Here is a 17,517-nt window from a genome sequence, read left to right as displayed (position 1 = left end):
GGAAGGTAACTCTGAGTTGACAGAGTTACTTCTGAATTTACAATTAAGTGAAAAAAGCAAGTGCAAAGCAATGGATGCAGAAAACTTCCTAACTTATTTTATGAGGCCTAACTTAGAAAACTTCCCAAGTTATTCTTAAACCAAAACCAGAAAAAGAGGTCACAAGAAAAAAATTACATGTCATTATTCCTGATGAATATAGACAAAAATCCTCAACAAAATACTAGCAAACCAAACCTATCAACATGTAAACAGGATTATATTACATGACCAAACGTGATTTTTTTCCAGGAAGGCAAGGTTGACTCAACATATAAAAATCAGTCAATATTAATAGAATAAAAGAAAAAAACAGAAACCACATGATCATCTCAATAAACACAGAAAGAGCACTTGACAAAATCCAACATCCTTTCAAGATAAAAAAACACTCAACAAACGAGGAGTAGAAGGCAATTTTCTCAACTTGATAAAGGGCATCTATGAAAAGCCCACAGCTAACCTCATACTTAATAGTGAAAGAATGAAAGTGCTCCCTCTAAGATCAAGAAAAGGATGTCTGCTCATGACACTTCTATTCAGTATTGTACTAGAGGCTCTAGCCAGAGAAATAAAGCAAAAATGAATGAATGAAGGATAAAAAGAAAGAAAGACAAGAAATAAAATGCGTCCAGATTGGAAAGGAAGAAGTAAAACTATCTATTTCCAGATGACATGATCTAGGATATAGGGAATCCTAAGCAATCCACAAAGCAAAATATTAGAGCTAATAAACAAGTACACCAAGGTTGTATTTGTATGATATCAATAAACAAAAATCAAGTGTACAATTGATCCTTGAACAATGCAAGGGTTGGGGGTTCAACCCCTAAGCAGTCGAAAATCCATTTATAACTTTATAGTTGGGCCTCTGTATGCATGGTTCCACACCCACAGACTCAACCAAGTTCAGATATTGTAGTACTGTAGTACATATTTACTGAAAACAATCCATGTATAAGTGGACCCATGCAGTTCAAACCCATGTTGTTCAAGGGTCAACTGTATTTCTATACACTAACAACAAGCAACCTGAAAAAAAAATTTTTTAATTCAATTTAGAATAATAGCAAAAAGAATAAGAAACTAAGAAATAAACTTAACAAAGTAAGTGGAAGACATATAATAAAAATAATAAAACATCACTGTAACATATTAAAGAAGACCTAAATAAATGAAAAGATATCCCATGTTCACTGAGTAGAAGACTTATTATTAAGATGACAATATACCCCAAATTAATACAGATTCAGTACAATCCCTATCAAACGCCAATTGTCTTTTTTGAAGAAATGCACTATCTGAGCCTAAGGTTCATACTAAAATGCAAGGGACCCAGGATAGCCAAAAACTGCTGAAAGAAAAAAGTTGGAGAACTCATGCTCTTCAATTTCAAAATTTACTACAAAACTACTATAATCAAGACAGTTTGATACTGGCACAAGTATAGATACATAGCTCAACAGAAAAGAATTGAGACTGCAAAAATAAATCTATACATCTATGGACAACTGATTTTTGATAAGGGTGCCAAGACAATTCAATGGGGTTAAAATAATATTCCTTTCAACAAATGGTGCTGGGACACTGGAAAGCCACATGCAAAAGAATTAATTTAAACCACTACCTCACACCATATATAAACATTAACTCAGAATGGACCAAAGACCAAAATGAAACATCTAAAACTTAAAACTCTGAGAATGATGAAAACATAGAGGTAAAACATAAAAACTATGAAAACGTAGGTGTTAATTGTTGTGACTCTGGGTTAGGAAATGGTTTCTTAAATACAACACCAAAAGCACAACTAACCAAAGAGAAAATATATAAATTGGACTCAATCAAAATTAAACACATTTGTTCATCAAAGGATACTATCCAAAAAGTGAAAAGGCAACCCATCAAATGGGAGAAAATATTTGTAAATCATACATCCAATAATAATTAGGTCTAGTATCTAGAATACATAAGGAACTCTTATAGCTCAACAATAAAAAGATAGCCCAATCATAACTCAATAAAAAGATAATTTTTAAAAAGAGTAATCCAGACATAAATGTTATGTTACGGAATTTAAGTACTTTCTGAAGATATGGGGATCACAGAAGGATTTTGAATAGAAAAAAGTGGTAAGGTTTATGTTTCAAAAAAGCAACACTAACAGCAATGAAAAGAGCAGATTAGAAGGAAGAGAGCCCATAAGAAGAAAAGTCATCTAGGAGTCCATTCAAATAAACCTGGCAAGCAACGAGGGTTTTACTAAGGAAATTACTGCCAAAAAGAAAGGGACACAATGAAGAGGTATTATAGGAATGACCTATTTCTAACTGCACTGACCAGACTTACTACTGAAATAATAGCTTGAGTATAGGTTGTTTTCATTGATAAAACAGAGTTTTATCATCAATTGTTTAGAAGAATTGAAGTAACATAACAGATTCATAAAACCAATTATGCTTATTTTATAACAAACTGTGAATAAGTTTATGGTTCCTACAACATGAATTACTGTTTCCAAAAGAGAACTATTTTATAATGGTACCAACAGTTGCTTTTCATTTTCACCAAAACCTATCCAGAATAAGTACTAATTCTATGTTTTAAATTACATTAGTACTCATTGTAATAAATCTGCGCAATACAGAGTAAAAGAGCAAAAATTTTCTTTCATACTACTCCCCTGTCTGGGGTAAACATTGTTAAAATTTTGTCATTTATCTTTCTGTTCTTTTTGCCTTTTGTACATATATGTCGACACATACACACATGCATACACATATAGGTTTTAAAATATTTGTAAATATCATCATACTCTACATGTATTTATGAATTACTTTTATGCTTAACAATTCCTATTGGAACTTCCCCTCAAAAATACAAAGAAAATATTATTTTTACCTCTGTGAAGTAGCTCATATCGGGATGTACTTTATCATTGTTTAAGTCTATCTCCTTTGATGGACATTTAGGTTTTTGGGGGATTTTGGGGGGAGGTGGCTTTAAAAAACTGAGCAATCCCAGAATCTTTCTCAAATCTCATACTGTTTCCTGTAAGTACTCCAGCGTTTGTGCAAAATGGAGATAAAATTATAGAGGTTCAGAGTTGGAGTGGACAGTGACAGTTGCTCATTTTAAGGGCTACTTTGTTATTAAATGAGAGAAGAACCTGCAGAGTGGCCCACTAATGAAAATACTTCAGATCATAAACGAGGAAACAAAGGTCCGTGGAAGATAGGCAACCTGAACAAGGCATTACTTCCAAAAGGCAGCATGAAACTGTAAAAAGAGCACTGGACTTGGGGTGAGAATTCTGGCCCAGATTCTGACATTTTTACCATGGACAAGTCCTGGAGCATCTCAGAGACTTAATATCCCAATTTGTAAAATGTAAATAAAAATATCTCTTCACTGAGTTGGCGTGAGTCCCAAATAAGAAACTGAATATGAAAGTGACTTTTAAAGTGTCAAATGCTGTTCACATGTCAATTAATTCTTAATATCCAACACTTTAATGTGTTGACCACACTTCCTCCTGACACTCCAAATCCCCCAATATCAGTGTCTTTCTACCAAAACCCACAACACTACCATAACAGCCAATCTTACACTCTTATTTTACTAAATAATATCTATTGAAGAAAAGAAGAATGGTGTTAACATTTATTGACTACCAGATAAGATACTAGGCAGTTTTTTCTTATACTAGTCCTAAGATATAATTATTCCCATGATATAGGTATAGAAGTTTAGAATCACAGAAGTCAAGTAAGCTGTCTGGGCTTCACAGAGCAAATCTAAGGCAAAGCCACAACAGGGGCCACCAGCCTTTCTGATCCCCAACACATTCTCACTGAACTCAAACTTTGTGCAAGGAACAATCCATTCTCAACTCACAACAAGCCAAACTTTCCATATGTGCTTTTCTATCTCTTCTAAGGCCCATTTTCTGATACTAATTTCACGCTTCTTACTTTTTATTCCAATGAACAACAGATTTTTTTCTTTTTTCCCATATACATATTGATGGGATCTCCTACATATGTGGTACCTCTTCTCCACAGATGACTAAAACCATTCGATTTTTCTTCTTGTTACACAGGGGGATAAAAAGTTGTTCCAAAAATTGAGAATAAAATTTATCTTATTTTTTGAAACACACACACAGCTGTAGTGAGAAAGTATTCTAAGTCATTAATATTTCATTTTTTACTTTTCAGGTTCTTCCACCCCCAGAGTTGAATCTTATTCAATCCCTCTCAAAGGTTAGCTCAACGCTTCTCAAGGATACAGATTATCCCAGGCGATTAAGACATCAGAACTACTGAGCAGCAGGGGCGAATACAGAAAGTACAGAACGCTGACTCTGAAAATAATGTCGGAAATCATCTAGGTACATTCAGGTACAGTGAAAACATGAGAGTGCTATTGAAATGTTTAAAAAAGGGAGTGGGGAGTCAGATCTGTCTCGTTTCAGGAAAATGGGAAGTATGCAATGTAGAAGTCACTAACACTGAGTTATTTCTGCCAGAGAAAATGCTGTTGGGACTGGACTGAAAGAGACAAGAAAGGCTGACTTGTAACTTCTTTACTGAGGAAGAGCAGCATTACTAGGAAGGAGGCAAGATACTGAAGGGTTCCTAGAAGCACTTCCATAGGAGGGAAGGAACAGGAAAGAAAATGGCAAATAACACTCTCTAGCAAAATACTGCCAAGAAAGAGATGTGACTTATATCACCATCATATCATAACATAGCACATATCACCATCATATCATAACATAGCACACTGCCATCAACTTAAAAAAAATAAAGGATCCATAGCTACACAACAAGAGAACAAATAAGAAATACGTGATTCAGGAATATGCACGAGTCAATAGAAGCTAAAGCATGAGCTGGCAGCACTTGGCAAAGAAGTGGGAAACAACAAACCTGTCACCAAACTGAAGCCAAACTAGAAACAACACGAAGAATGACAGATACTTCTGAAATCACTGTAAAGGACAGAGAGAACAGGATTGATAAAAGTAAAGAGAATAAAGTGGAAATGAAGAAAACATTAAGAAAAGTCTGAGAAAATTTAAAATACAGAGGCCAGGTAAAGGAGAGTCAACATAAATAAATATCAGTATATATTATACATATTTAAAGAAATAATTATGAAAACTTTGAAGAAGGGAATCAGGTCTCGAATCTACATGTTAAATGGTCACACCAGTTTCCACAAAAAAATGACAAAAAATGAATAACAATTAGATATATCCTGTTGAAATATAAAGAAAAAAATTCTCTGAGAAATCAACAAAAGTATCAAATCAGTTATGGATGAAAAATATTAGGATGGCCTCAGACTTCTACAAAATAACATTCAATGCTAAAAAGATAGTGGAGCAATGAAAGAAAGAACCTCTACCCATAACAAAACTGTTATTCACCATCGAAACCTCAGACGATATATTTCCCAGGAGTTTTACGGGGATTTTTTTCCTTTTGAAGAAACAACTAAAAATGGAAAAAGAAACTAGCTAACAAAAAAACACTGAATGAAAATTGGACAAGGTAGTTATTATTAAATTCATTTGTCTGATATATTAAAATTGAAACACATGCAGGGATTATGTTCAGGGGGAAAAACATGTAACTGTTACAAACACTGACAACACAGAAACAATGTAACTTACAAAGCTGAGAGGGAAATAGTATTAGTGTATATGTTGAGTTCCTCATCTTTCATGGCTGAGAGTCAAAATAGATCACTCGTATCTGAAAAATAATAGAGGTATATACATGATTTAAAGGTATAAACACTAAGAGAAAGAATATAACCAAATAAATTGGGGAGCACAGAAATGGGAGGATACTGGAAAAAATGGAAATATATTAAACATTTTCACAACAGCCTGAAATATCAATACCATAAAGAAAATAAAAAGACCAATGATAGACTGGGCATAAATATTTGCAACATAAGGGATTTCCCTGGCAGTCCAGTGGTTAGGACTCCATGCTTCCACTGCAGGGGGTGCGGGTTCATCCCTGGTCTGGGAACTAAGACTCCACATGCTGTACGGCATGGCCAAAAAATTAAAATAAGTAAATATTTGCAATAAATATCACAGATCCCTAATAAATAAAGAGCCTCTAGGGCTTCCCTGGTGGAGCAGTGGTTGAGGGTCCGCCTGCCGATGCAGGGGACGCGGGTTCGTGCCCCGGTCCGGGAAGATCCCACATGCCGCGGAGCGGCTGGGCCCGTGAGCTGTGGCTGCTGAGCCTGCGCGTCCGGAGCCTGTGCTCCGCAACGGGAAAGGCCACAACAGTGAGAGGCCCGCGTACCGCAAAAAAAAAAAAAAATCCGGAATATAGGAAATTCCATAGGACAAATGACCTGGTTTCCTCAACAAATAATTTGTAGGGGAAAAAGGATGGAGGGCAATTGTTTTTAGTTAAAAGAAGGTTTTAGAGATATATAAACCAAAAGCAGTGTGTCAACATTTTTGAAACCTAATTCAAACAAATAATTAAAAACACAATTTTAAGACACTGGGGATATTTGAATATGGATTGAGTATTAAATATTAAGGAGTCATCGTATTTTAGTACATACGATGATGATATTATGGATTGTTTTTAAAGCCTTATCTGTTAGAGAAGCATACTGAAATATTAAAGGGTGAATTAATATGATATCTGGGATTTGAGTTTAAATATTCCATAAAAATTATAAGAAAGAAAAGGGATAGGTGAAGCAAAAATGTTGGTAAGTTTTGAATCTGGAGATGGGTCTATGAGGACTCACTATATTATTCTCCCTACTTATGAACATGTTAAAAATTTGTGTACATTCAAATGAGCAGTTCTAAAAGTCCTGTATGGCAGCGCAATTATCTGTGTCTAGAGAACAAATAAATCAGAAATATCCCAATTACTTCAGTTACCACTGAAATATAATTCCCTTTGATTTCTTTTACTGGTATGATTTTTTTAAAGTAACAATTTTAAATGAGGCATATAAACAGTCTTGTGACAGTTTTTTATCTTGAGCTGACTGGTTGACTCTGAACTGACTGGTCATTTGAACTGACTGTATAGGGACTTTGGCTAAAATAGAATTATATTATTGCAATTCTGTGCATGAAATCCTTTGTCATTTAGGGCAGGGGAAGAGAAGATATGAAAATATTGTGGAATAATCATAAGAAAAATTAATTTGTTATTGATCGTAGCTCGGATACCAGGAGGTACACAAATGTTGCAACATCTCACACCACTCCCCCACCCAACTAATCCGGGGCAGGGCTTTTGCTCCTCTAACAAATCTTGCTCTGCTGTTAATAAATACTTCAAGCAAGCTATTACCCATCACAGGCTAACTGCATTTTTTTTAAGTCTCTGGACAATAGAATATTTGAAGATAAATGAACAAATCCTAACAGAGGCATTTCAGACAGGAGGGAAAAAAACGCAAGGGGGATGATCAGAAGTAAGAAGTAGGGGGTCACCAGCACTGTCGAAGGACACCAAACATAGTTGATTGTATCTACCTTTAGGACTAAGTGGGCATAAGACTGTAGGGAATATACTTGAACTACTGAGTAATGCAAACTACCAGACACTTTTAATGCTACTTTAGCAAAATTCATATTTCAAAGCAAATAATATATATACTTCATACAATTGCCCCACATTGATCATCCATCAAAGAAAACATTCTCAGGACCTTGAATTGATACCCTTTTATTAGCTTTAAGTGCTTTAAGAACTTTAAAAATTGTTTAAATTCATTTGTTAAAAAATAAATATTCCACTAATTTTAACAACACATCTCCCTCTACTTCCAAATTGCTGAGGTTTTCACTATGTTGTAATAGCAGAAAATAACCAAACACAATGTGCATCATGTACCTCTAGCTGAATATATCATCCGGCAAAACACAGCAACACAGAATTAATGGTTGGCACTACTTACCTATTCAAGTGATTAGAGAAATCCAAACATACATTGGAAGATTTAATAGGATTAAATGATTATGACCTTCAATATGATTAATTTCATTTCATTAATAGCACAATTTCAGTGACCGTTTCAAGTCCAGTGTGATGGGAATTCAGGAGTCTGAAGTTCATATTTGCTATTTCAACATTTTCACCTACTTTTAATAGTTTTCATTTGAGTGGTGATTTTATCTTCAGATATGCTTATTTACTTCTCCAATTCTCTTCTGCTATGCCTTATGCCACTATCTCACTACCATGAATTCCTCCCGTGGTGGTAAAGCCCTTGCCACTATCTGTGCTTTTACTGCAGAATCTGCCAAGGCAGCCAGATTCTTAACACTGTCCTTCTCTGCAGCTCACTATAAACCGCTCTTCCATGATACATGAAGGACATTAACACACACACACACACACACACACACACACACACACACACTGAGTCAGCTCAGGCATGTGCATACAAGCCCAGGACATGTACGTTTCAGATTCCAGAAGCTCCTGGCCTAGCTGTCATGAGTGCTACTCAGGTGCTGCATTGGCATCTTCACTGACCAGAAACCCCTTCCTTCTGCACAGAGCATGCACACACGTGGTTTGGTGGTGGGGAGTAGATCTCATCTATTCATGCCTTCAACTTTCACCTTGGAAAGGTCACTCTCAAATCTAATCACAGTCTAGATTCTCTTTCTGGACCTTACCTGTAGCAAGGTATCCCAATTCTGGCCCAAGGCACCATAAAAGCAACAAACTGGAATGACCATGAGGGCAAGAACCACTTTTCTTTGACCACCATATCTCTAACTCCTCTAAGTCTACCTGGACCACTGATTATTTCGAATGACTGATATTTGGTCTCAGTGGGTCTCACCAAGCTTTCAGCACTTGCCCACTACTTCCCCAGATCCACCCCCAGTATGGACCTCAACCTCCTTTGCTACATCATATCTACCCCTGTCCCACCCTCCAGAAACAACTTTCCTAGACTGGAAAAATGACTCCTGCTCTGGACTTTGCCTGTTCACTTAGTAAACCGGCTTTCTACCTGACTTCGTGTCAGATCCCAAAGAGTAAATGAGGTCTTGTCATGCTCTCATTTCCACTCTTCCTGAGCCTGCTCTGCTCCTATTGACTCCTGACATTTTCCTAAGGCCAAGGTCATAGCAAGAGACCTGTTTCTGGAATGATGCTTCGGTTCCCAGGCCTGGGAGTAAGAGCCCATGTTTACTGAGTGCTCATCACGCAGCAGGGACAGTTCAAAATACCTCATGGGTGCAATCTCATTGAATCCACACCTCTTGAAGTACCCGGTATGATGACCAGTATCTCATTTAACCCACAATGTGAGGTTTACGTCACAATACAAATAAAAGAATACCCAGACTCAAAAGGTCTTAATCAACAAGAAAATTTATTACCTAAATTAATTAGAGGTTCTAAGGTAGAGCTGGCTCCAGACGTGGTACAATAAAGACATGGGGGCAGATAGAGATAAGAATGAGAACTCGGAACCTCCCAAATGCTCCTGACAGCTCCTGGCTGGCAGAGATAGGCCCCACAAATCCCCTAACCGAGCTTCCCTGATTTAACATTTCAGTGACTTAACCTGGGGTAACTGCCTCACAAAGGTATGCAGATTCTTCTCAGCACTCACCCCACTCCCTTAGTGCCTCCGAGCAATCCAGGCCCACAAAGAAATCTCAGCATAGCTCAGATAGCAGTATAAGATCTAGTTCAGGAGATAGCCAGGCATATTGTCAATTTCTACAGGCAGGAATCTGGGGCACATGGATGGGTGGGGATTCTAAGGGTATCTGCCCAAGGAAGATGAAATGTTCAAATCAGGCTCCGTTTATTATGGGTGCATTTACCCAGGATCTAGGATTTAATGTTAGCTCAAGCACCTCAAAGGGGTATTAAAACAATGTGCTACGTTGTTAAATGAAGCCTGAACTCAATAGCACCCCACAGGCACTAAGGGTTAAGGGGCAGAACTTGCCGTGCTGAGGAAGAACCCAAAAGCTCAGGAAGACAGGAATATTGTGTGTTCTGATTTATGCCTGCTGTCCCAGTCTAATAATTAATAGTGTCCCCTTTAAGCTCTCTCAAAAGTGTCCCAGTTTGGGATGGTGTGCCACCTGCTCAGCCACACCTTACACATGTCATCTTGGAAGCCCCAGAGGACACTCCCTTCACCAGGGCTGCAAGAAATGCTTTGGTGAGGGGAGTACCAGATTCCCCATAAAGCCCTATGTTAGCTGTCCTCTGTAGCCTACACATGACAGTGGGGAATACTGGGATTGAACTAGGTTCCCTGATATCAATGAGAATATGGGAGTCAGGGTGAGTAGGAGAGGCCAATGACAGCCCTTAACCATTAAAAGAGACTCTTTTTTCGTAGTGCTTGATATTTATTGAAAAGAATGCAAATGCTTTTTCCAGGTAGTACTGAGGAGCTGAGCTGAGTGCCTGCTTTTGTTTGTATTGTTTTGTTTTTAGTATTTTTGTCCAAATGCACACATCTGTGGGATTGCTGCAATTTTGAAAGATAAATGACAGTTGTGCAAAACTGGTGCATAGGAGAAATGTCAACAATTTGGCTGCCAGGCACAACAGGCTCCTGCAGCAATCTGGTGAGGCAGGAGAAGACCTTGGGCGTTAGCAGGGAACTAACCAGCTTGAAAGATTAGCCCCTTGGGGGAAGGTGGTGAGCAGTCCAAACCAGTGTCCCAGGAGGTGTAGCCAACTAAGGCATCTTCTAGGTTGCTACTTATCTCCAAAGGCCTGGTCTGTCGCTGTAATGTGGTGGAGGGTGCTTAGGTGGCAGCGTAGGTCTCTGGGCAAGATGTAGGCCTGACAGTTGGCAGGGCTGTACGGCACAGCTGTGCGTAGTCCAGTTGGTAACAGGGGCCTGGCCTAGAGTTGGGGCTCAGAACACAGTTCAAGTCAGCAGGAGAGGGTCCTGGGGCTGGCCAGAGTGGGAGGCAGCGCACTTCAGAGAGAGGCCCAGGCCTCAGCAGCAGGTAACTGGAGCACTATCCCCGGAACAAAGACAAGCACTACGGGGAGGAGGGGGGGAGGAGGAAGACAACCAGAGGCAGGGGTAGGGAAGGGGATCGGAGCGCTAGGGGAGCGCGGCGGCTCCGGGCGGGGCAAGGCGGGGAAGGGGGAGGTGGCGGCGTGCAGGGCCCTCCCCCTAGGCCCGAGGGTCTCCGGGCCTAGTAATCATCTACTTCATCTTCGTCGTCGTCGTCTTCGTCGTCATCCCAGCCAAAACACTGTTTCATCTCATCGAGGAAGGCGCGGTAATCACCTAGGATGGGGCTATCCATCTCAATGTAGGGCACCGCCCACTCCTCGGCTTCCCCGATGAGCAGGCTGATTAGGAATGCCACCTTCATGGCGTCGTTGCAAAATCGGTTCTCGTTGACAAGCATGTAAGACGCCGTCTGCACGATAAACTCGGGGAGCCGGGAGCTCTCGCCGTCAAAAGTTTCGGGGAAGGGCACCGGACAGCTCGGCGGACGTACCTGGCGCAGTAGGGTGGCCCTCTCGCACACCAGCAGCCGCAGCTGTTCCATGAGCTGGCTGTTCTCGATGCTCAAGGCGCGGTGCCGCATCAGGAGCGCATGCAGCAGCAGCACCAGCTCGTCCACCATGGCGAACAGCTCGCAAGTGCAGGGCAGAGTTCAGCTCGGCTCGACTCGCCTAAGGTGCGCACAGAGGCCTCGCAGGAAGTGCGTGTCCGCGGAAGCGCGCGGTGGCTAGGGACGAGAGGCGGTGCGCGCAGGGGTCCCGGCGGCGACGCAAGCTCCGCCCACACAGCCGCTCTGAAGGCCGGCGCGCCGGCGCCGCCCGGTTAGAGGGGGGCGGGCGCCCGGGAAGGCAGGGGGCGGGGCCGGGGTGGCGCGGGTTGGGTCACGGGCTGCGAGCATGTAGGTCTCCAGGCCGGTGGATAGGGGCGGTGGGCAGAGACCCAGTCCTGGATGTGAGCCCGGCCTTAGCCAGGACTGAGCGAGCGCTAAAGACCCATCTCTGAGAGGCTCAACCTGCTCAAGTTTATCAACCACCCTTCAACCCAGCCGACTCATACAATCCAGTGTTTTTGGTGGGTCTGTGGCCACCAGATTCCGTTTGCGTGGTTTTCACACATTTTTTGCTTATTTAAATCTCCCTCACCCAAAGAACTATTAGCAATGCTGGCTGCACCACGGGAGTCACATCCTTCAAGAGTTATGAAAGATCCTCAGGGGTCCTGTCCTTTTTTTTTTTTCCTTTAACATCTTTATTGGAGTATAATTGCTTTACAGTGTTATATAAAAAGTGAATCAGCTGTATGTATACATATATCCCCATATCCCCTCCCTCTTGCATCTCCCTCCCACCCTCCCTATCCCACCCCTCTAGGTGGTCACAAAGCACCGAGCTGATCTCCCTGTGCTATGCGGCTGCTTCCCACTAGCTATCTATTTTACATTTGGTAGTGTATATATATCCATGCCACTCTCTCACTTCGTCCCAGCTTACCCTTCCCTCTCCCCGTGTCCTCAAGTCCATTCTCTACATCTGCGTCTTTATTCCTGTCCTGCCCCTAGGTTCGTCAGAACCATTTTTTTGGGGGGATTCCATATATATAGGGGTCCTGTCTTTCATGACAAAACAATATTTAAACAGGGATTCCTCTTTAGTTGGAAAATAATATTGTGTACCTCTATCCTTTTGTTTAAAATTATTTTTGTAAATAGCAAAGTGTAAAAAGTTCTGCAAAATTTAGCATCCTATCTTTGACTCTATTTCCTGTCCTAATGTTAGTGTTCCTTGACTACTGGGTATTATTCTTTGCTTAACAATGAACACTTGTGTTTTTAAAATGGTTTTATTTTTCTACTTTGAATGTTATTATTCAAATAGTTGACAAATGAGTCGGAATGAGGACCTTAGGGCCAACACATTCTGTTGGCTCTCCTTTTAAAATATATCCCGGGGCTTCCCTGGTGGCGCAGTGGTTGAGAGTCCGCCTGCCGATGCAGGGGACGCGGGTTCGTGCCCCGGTCCGGGAAGATCCCACATGCCGCGGAGCGGCTGGGCCCGTGAGCCGTGGCTGCTGAGCCTGCGCGTCCGGAGCCTGTGCTCCGCAACGGGAGAGGCCACAACAGTGAGAGGCCTGCGTACCGCCAAAAAAAATAAAAATAATATAAAATAAAATATATCCCAGATTGAATCACTTCTTGTTACTTCTACCACTACCACCCTGCTCCCAGCCCTCCTTTCTGACAGACTGTTGCAACTAATCACTTGGCTTCCTCTCTTCTCTTCCTATAGTGTATATATTCCCCAGAGTAGGCGCAGGAATCCTTTAAAACAAAAGATCACTTCACTCCCCTACTCAAAACCCTCCAATAGTTTTCCCCTCTCACTCAAAATAAAAACCAAAGTCTTGGTAATGGCCAAGTAGGCCCTGCCTCATCTCCTATGCCTCCTCCCAGTTTCTGCTCTGCTCTAATCACATTGTCCTCCTTGCTGATTCTCACACACATCAAGTAGCTCTGTCCTCAGGATCTTTGTACTTTCTATCCTTTCTGCCTTGCAAGGCTCTCTCCTCATTTAACTTCCTGACTCCTTCTCCCACTGTTTTCCAAGAGGACTTTCCTAACGACCTCATCTATCAGAGCACCCCACTCTCTGCCAGTAATCTCTAACCCCTTACCTTGCTTCATTCCTCTACATAGCATTTATCATACCAGCAGCCATCATATCATACAGCACTTTGTTTATTGGTCTGCCTCCACTTTAGAATGTAAGTCTATGTGGACAGAGACTTTGCTTTGTTGGTTGCTCTATCCCTGATGCAAGAAAAGTGCCTGGCCCATGGTAGAAGCTCCATAAATATTTGGTGGATGAAAGAATCTCACAGGGTACAGATGTTAAGGTAAAAATTAGAAGTGGTGGCTGCACAAAGTGTTCAGAAATACTCTTCAAATTGTCCAGTATGTTCTATCTCCGATCATGAATAGTTTCCATTGTAATAAATGGCAAAATAAAATTTTTAAACCCTACTCAGTTCTTTTACAATAGAATTGAATGGGCATCCATGGAAGTGAGAAGCTGAGAAAGAGGAGAGAAACAAGGCCAAGGTCCAAGTAGGGAGAGGAGGGGGATCGCAGTGCTGGAGGGTGAGCAGGGCAAAGAACAGGTAGGAGGGAATATGAACCCTTGGACTCTCCTGGGATATGAGCTCCCCCACTGGTTGAGAAGGCCCTAGAGGCCAAGCAGGGACCCTCTCTCATTCATCCTTTCATCTTCTACATCTGAAAGCACTTACTAGGTGCTCCATAAATGTTCAGTGGCTGGAATGAAGAAGAGACAGGAAATGTCAGAGGTAGGCTTCTGGCCATCCTGCTCATTCACAGCTCAGGGTAGAAGGTGGACTTGCCTGGGGCAGCAGTGCAAGTATCCATCTCTACTTACTAGGTCTAGACCCTAATCCAGGAGGAGATGTCCAGAGTTCTACTCCGAGGAGCACACATTCTATGGCAGGCACTAGATCTGGCGATTGACATGGGCTGCCTCATTGACCCTTGCACAAGGACCATATATGGGGATGGGCACTCTGGGAGCCTGAGACCCAGGAGTTAAAGGCTAGCCTAAACCCAGGAGAGCAATATGTTGGTGATACGTTAGATACCACAGTCTCAGCTTCTCTGACTCTGATGCCCATGCGTTTCCATTGAAAATTATTATGCACTGTACTTCTGTGAAACAAGGTCTGATGGGGACCCAGAGATGATTAGGCCTGTGCTGCCCTAGTCCTCTTCATACAACCCCATGACAGAGGGAGTCAGGGAGGAAACCACAGGAAGCAACCACTAGTATTATCTCTGAGGTGCCTCTGAGTTCCTAGACAACAAGAAATGCCCAGGCCAGAACTGGCCACAGAGCTGAGCAGCGATTTTGTGAGGTGCTTCCCAACTTGGAGGGAGGGAAAAGAGACAGGCAGTTCATCAGTGACTCACCAGGGAAGCAGTCAGGAAGAGGTGAGCAGTATCACTATATAAATTATATAGAATTGCAAATGTTCATGTTAACCAGCTTTGCAGTGCCCAGGAGGCTCTCCCACCAAGGTCTAGGCCTGCCAGCCCTTCCTTGCCCATTCACCCTGCTTATGACTGTATGTTGCCTTCCTTATTCCCCTTTCTCCTCTAAAGTGACCCTTGAATGTTCCTTTACAGCTGTGTGAAGATGCTGGCGGCAGAGATAAGTACACCATGTGACTTATCTCAGACTCAGAAACTTTATCAGAATAGCTCTGGCCCAGAACGTCCCGAGAGGGGCTTCAAACCCCACTCTTTGGCATGAGCACGGGCCCAAGGCCAAGGGAGTGATCCCTGGTGCCTATCACTTCTACCACCTTCCAAGCTCCAAATCCTGCCCTGGTATACACCTAGCAGCAAGACTGTAAGATTCCCTTGAAATAAACATGAAAACGTCCCTAGATTTTTCATCTTCCAGAGGAATGTGTACAGATTGCGAAAACCATCCTGACACTTGAATATGCAGCCAGGAGCAGAAAACAGCTTTGAAGGGGATGTTTGTGAGAGGGTCAGATGGATGTCACTACTGATCTGGGCCTCTGCCCTAGACCCCGCCCCCTCCTTCTTCTTAAGCAGGTGCACCTGGGGCTATGTTTGACAGTAACCACGTCTAGAGGGCTATGGAGACCTCTAGCCTGAAGAGAGAAATAAGAAGGTACAGCTTTCTTCCTCGTATATTCATCCTCTCCAGCTTACCAAAGTGCCCTGAAACATTTTTACATGTTTATTTAAGTACTGAAAAAAATATATTCTTATGTTAAAAGAAATTAAATAATACTGGCATGTTGAAATAAAAAGGAAACATCCTCAATAGCTTTCGTTCTCCCTACAGATCTCACTTAACAGGATTGTTGAAAATCCAAACATTGGTTTGCCTCCTTCCATTGTATGTGTGTGTGTGCGTGTGTGTGTGGATATGTGTATATATATATGTGTGTGTGCGTGTGTGTGTGTATACGTATACACACACACACACACACACATAGTTTACAGAATCCTAACACACACACGCACACACACATAGTTTACAGAATCCTAATACACATAGTTCTGCTAACAAATATATGTCAAACCCCCTTACAAGTCAGGAGACAGAGATAGGATGCACAGAGCTATGTCTTCTTAATAATTGCATAATAAATACTCCACCTAAATTTCCCAGGTACGCTCCTGCCTCAGAACTAAAGAGGCCCAACTTAGCTCAGTTTCTCAGATGATGCAGGATGAAGGATGGCACCAAATACACTCACAGTCCCTCAGATGTAGAACTGGAAAATCAGATTTCTATAACTGAATTATGAGTTCTGTGAGTTAATGTCTTATTATTAAGTAGTTGGTATTCTTCATGTATGTTTTTATATTGCTGTAATACAGAATTTATTGCCCACAGTATATTGCACTAGATTTTTGTTCTCATGTTTTCTCATTCCTAGTTATTTTAATATAATTAGTCACCTTGAACATACAAGAGCTTATACAGTTGGTTTGTTTCTGGCATTTTCATACATTTTAGAAAGTATCTGGCATTATTATAAATTTTTTGTTATAAATATTGAGTGTGGCCTGACATAATTTCTGTTTATTGTTTTAAATGTAGTTTAGACTTCTCTTTCAAATTGGCTAGTTACTTTGATTTAGACTAAATTTTTCTTGAGGCAGAATGGGTGTGGTGAATTGAAGATGACCATAAATTCTTTGCCACTTAACCTTTCAAAAGGTAGAAACAATTTCCTCTGCCCCTTTAATCTGGGCTGGCATTGTGACTTGATTTGACAAATAAATTGTGATAGAAGTAATTTATAACTTATGAGGCAAAGCCTTAACGGTCTGAAGTTTCTGTCTGCCGCTTGGAATGCTCCCTACTGGGACCCAGCCACCATATAAGAGGTCTAACTACCCTGAGACCACCATGCTTTGAGGAAGCTCAAGCTAGCCACATGGAGAAAAAGAGGTCATTTGGAAGAGCAGTAAGGCAGCCAACAAACAGGAGAATGAAGCTCCCCCTTCAACATCCAGCCCAACAGAGCCACCACCTGAATGCAGCTATGTGAATGACTCCAGCTGACTATAAAGAGAGCCAGAAAAACATCATGAATTCCAAAACTACATGAACTCCAAGGCGACAGAATCATGAGCAAATAAAAAGGCAGTTGCTCTAAACCACAAAGTTTTGGGATGGTTTGTTTCATGGCAGTAGAGAACTGAAACATGGAGAAACTCAGGATATGCTGCAGATAAAAGCATGAACCCCATATCTAAGAGCTGATACTATGCTATGAATGTACAGTCCTGTCCTATTTTCTTAATGCTGTATTTGTCTATTTGGTATTCATTAATTTCAGGGTCAAACTAACAGCCAAAGTTGTTTATGTCTCCCCTGAAGTCCAGACCTC

The 17,517-nt window shown here is 41.3% G+C and overlaps 1 protein-coding gene across 1 annotated transcript; it reads right to left on the bottom strand.

Moving 5' to 3' along the window:
- Positions 1-10,430: 10,430 nt before the first annotated feature.
- On the bottom strand, positions 10,431-11,788 carry LDOC1 (LDOC1 regulator of NFKB signaling). Its single transcript, XM_029239862.1, has one exon. It carries the CDS (start codon positions 11,690-11,692, stop codon positions 11,252-11,254), a length of 441 nt encoding a protein of 146 aa, XP_029095695.1. The 5' UTR covers positions 11,693-11,788; the 3' UTR covers positions 10,431-11,251.
- Positions 11,789-17,517: the final 5,729 nt, after the last annotated feature.

The sequence above is a fragment of the Monodon monoceros genome, unplaced genomic scaffold, assembly GCF_005190385.1.
Source record: "Monodon monoceros isolate NGI ecotype Baffin Bay Population unplaced genomic scaffold, NGI_Narwhal_1 Super_Scaffold_22, whole genome shotgun sequence".
In the NCBI taxonomy this organism is placed as follows: Eukaryota; Metazoa; Chordata; class Mammalia; order Artiodactyla; family Monodontidae; genus Monodon; species Monodon monoceros.
This window is presented reverse-complemented; position numbering and strand designations above follow the sequence as displayed.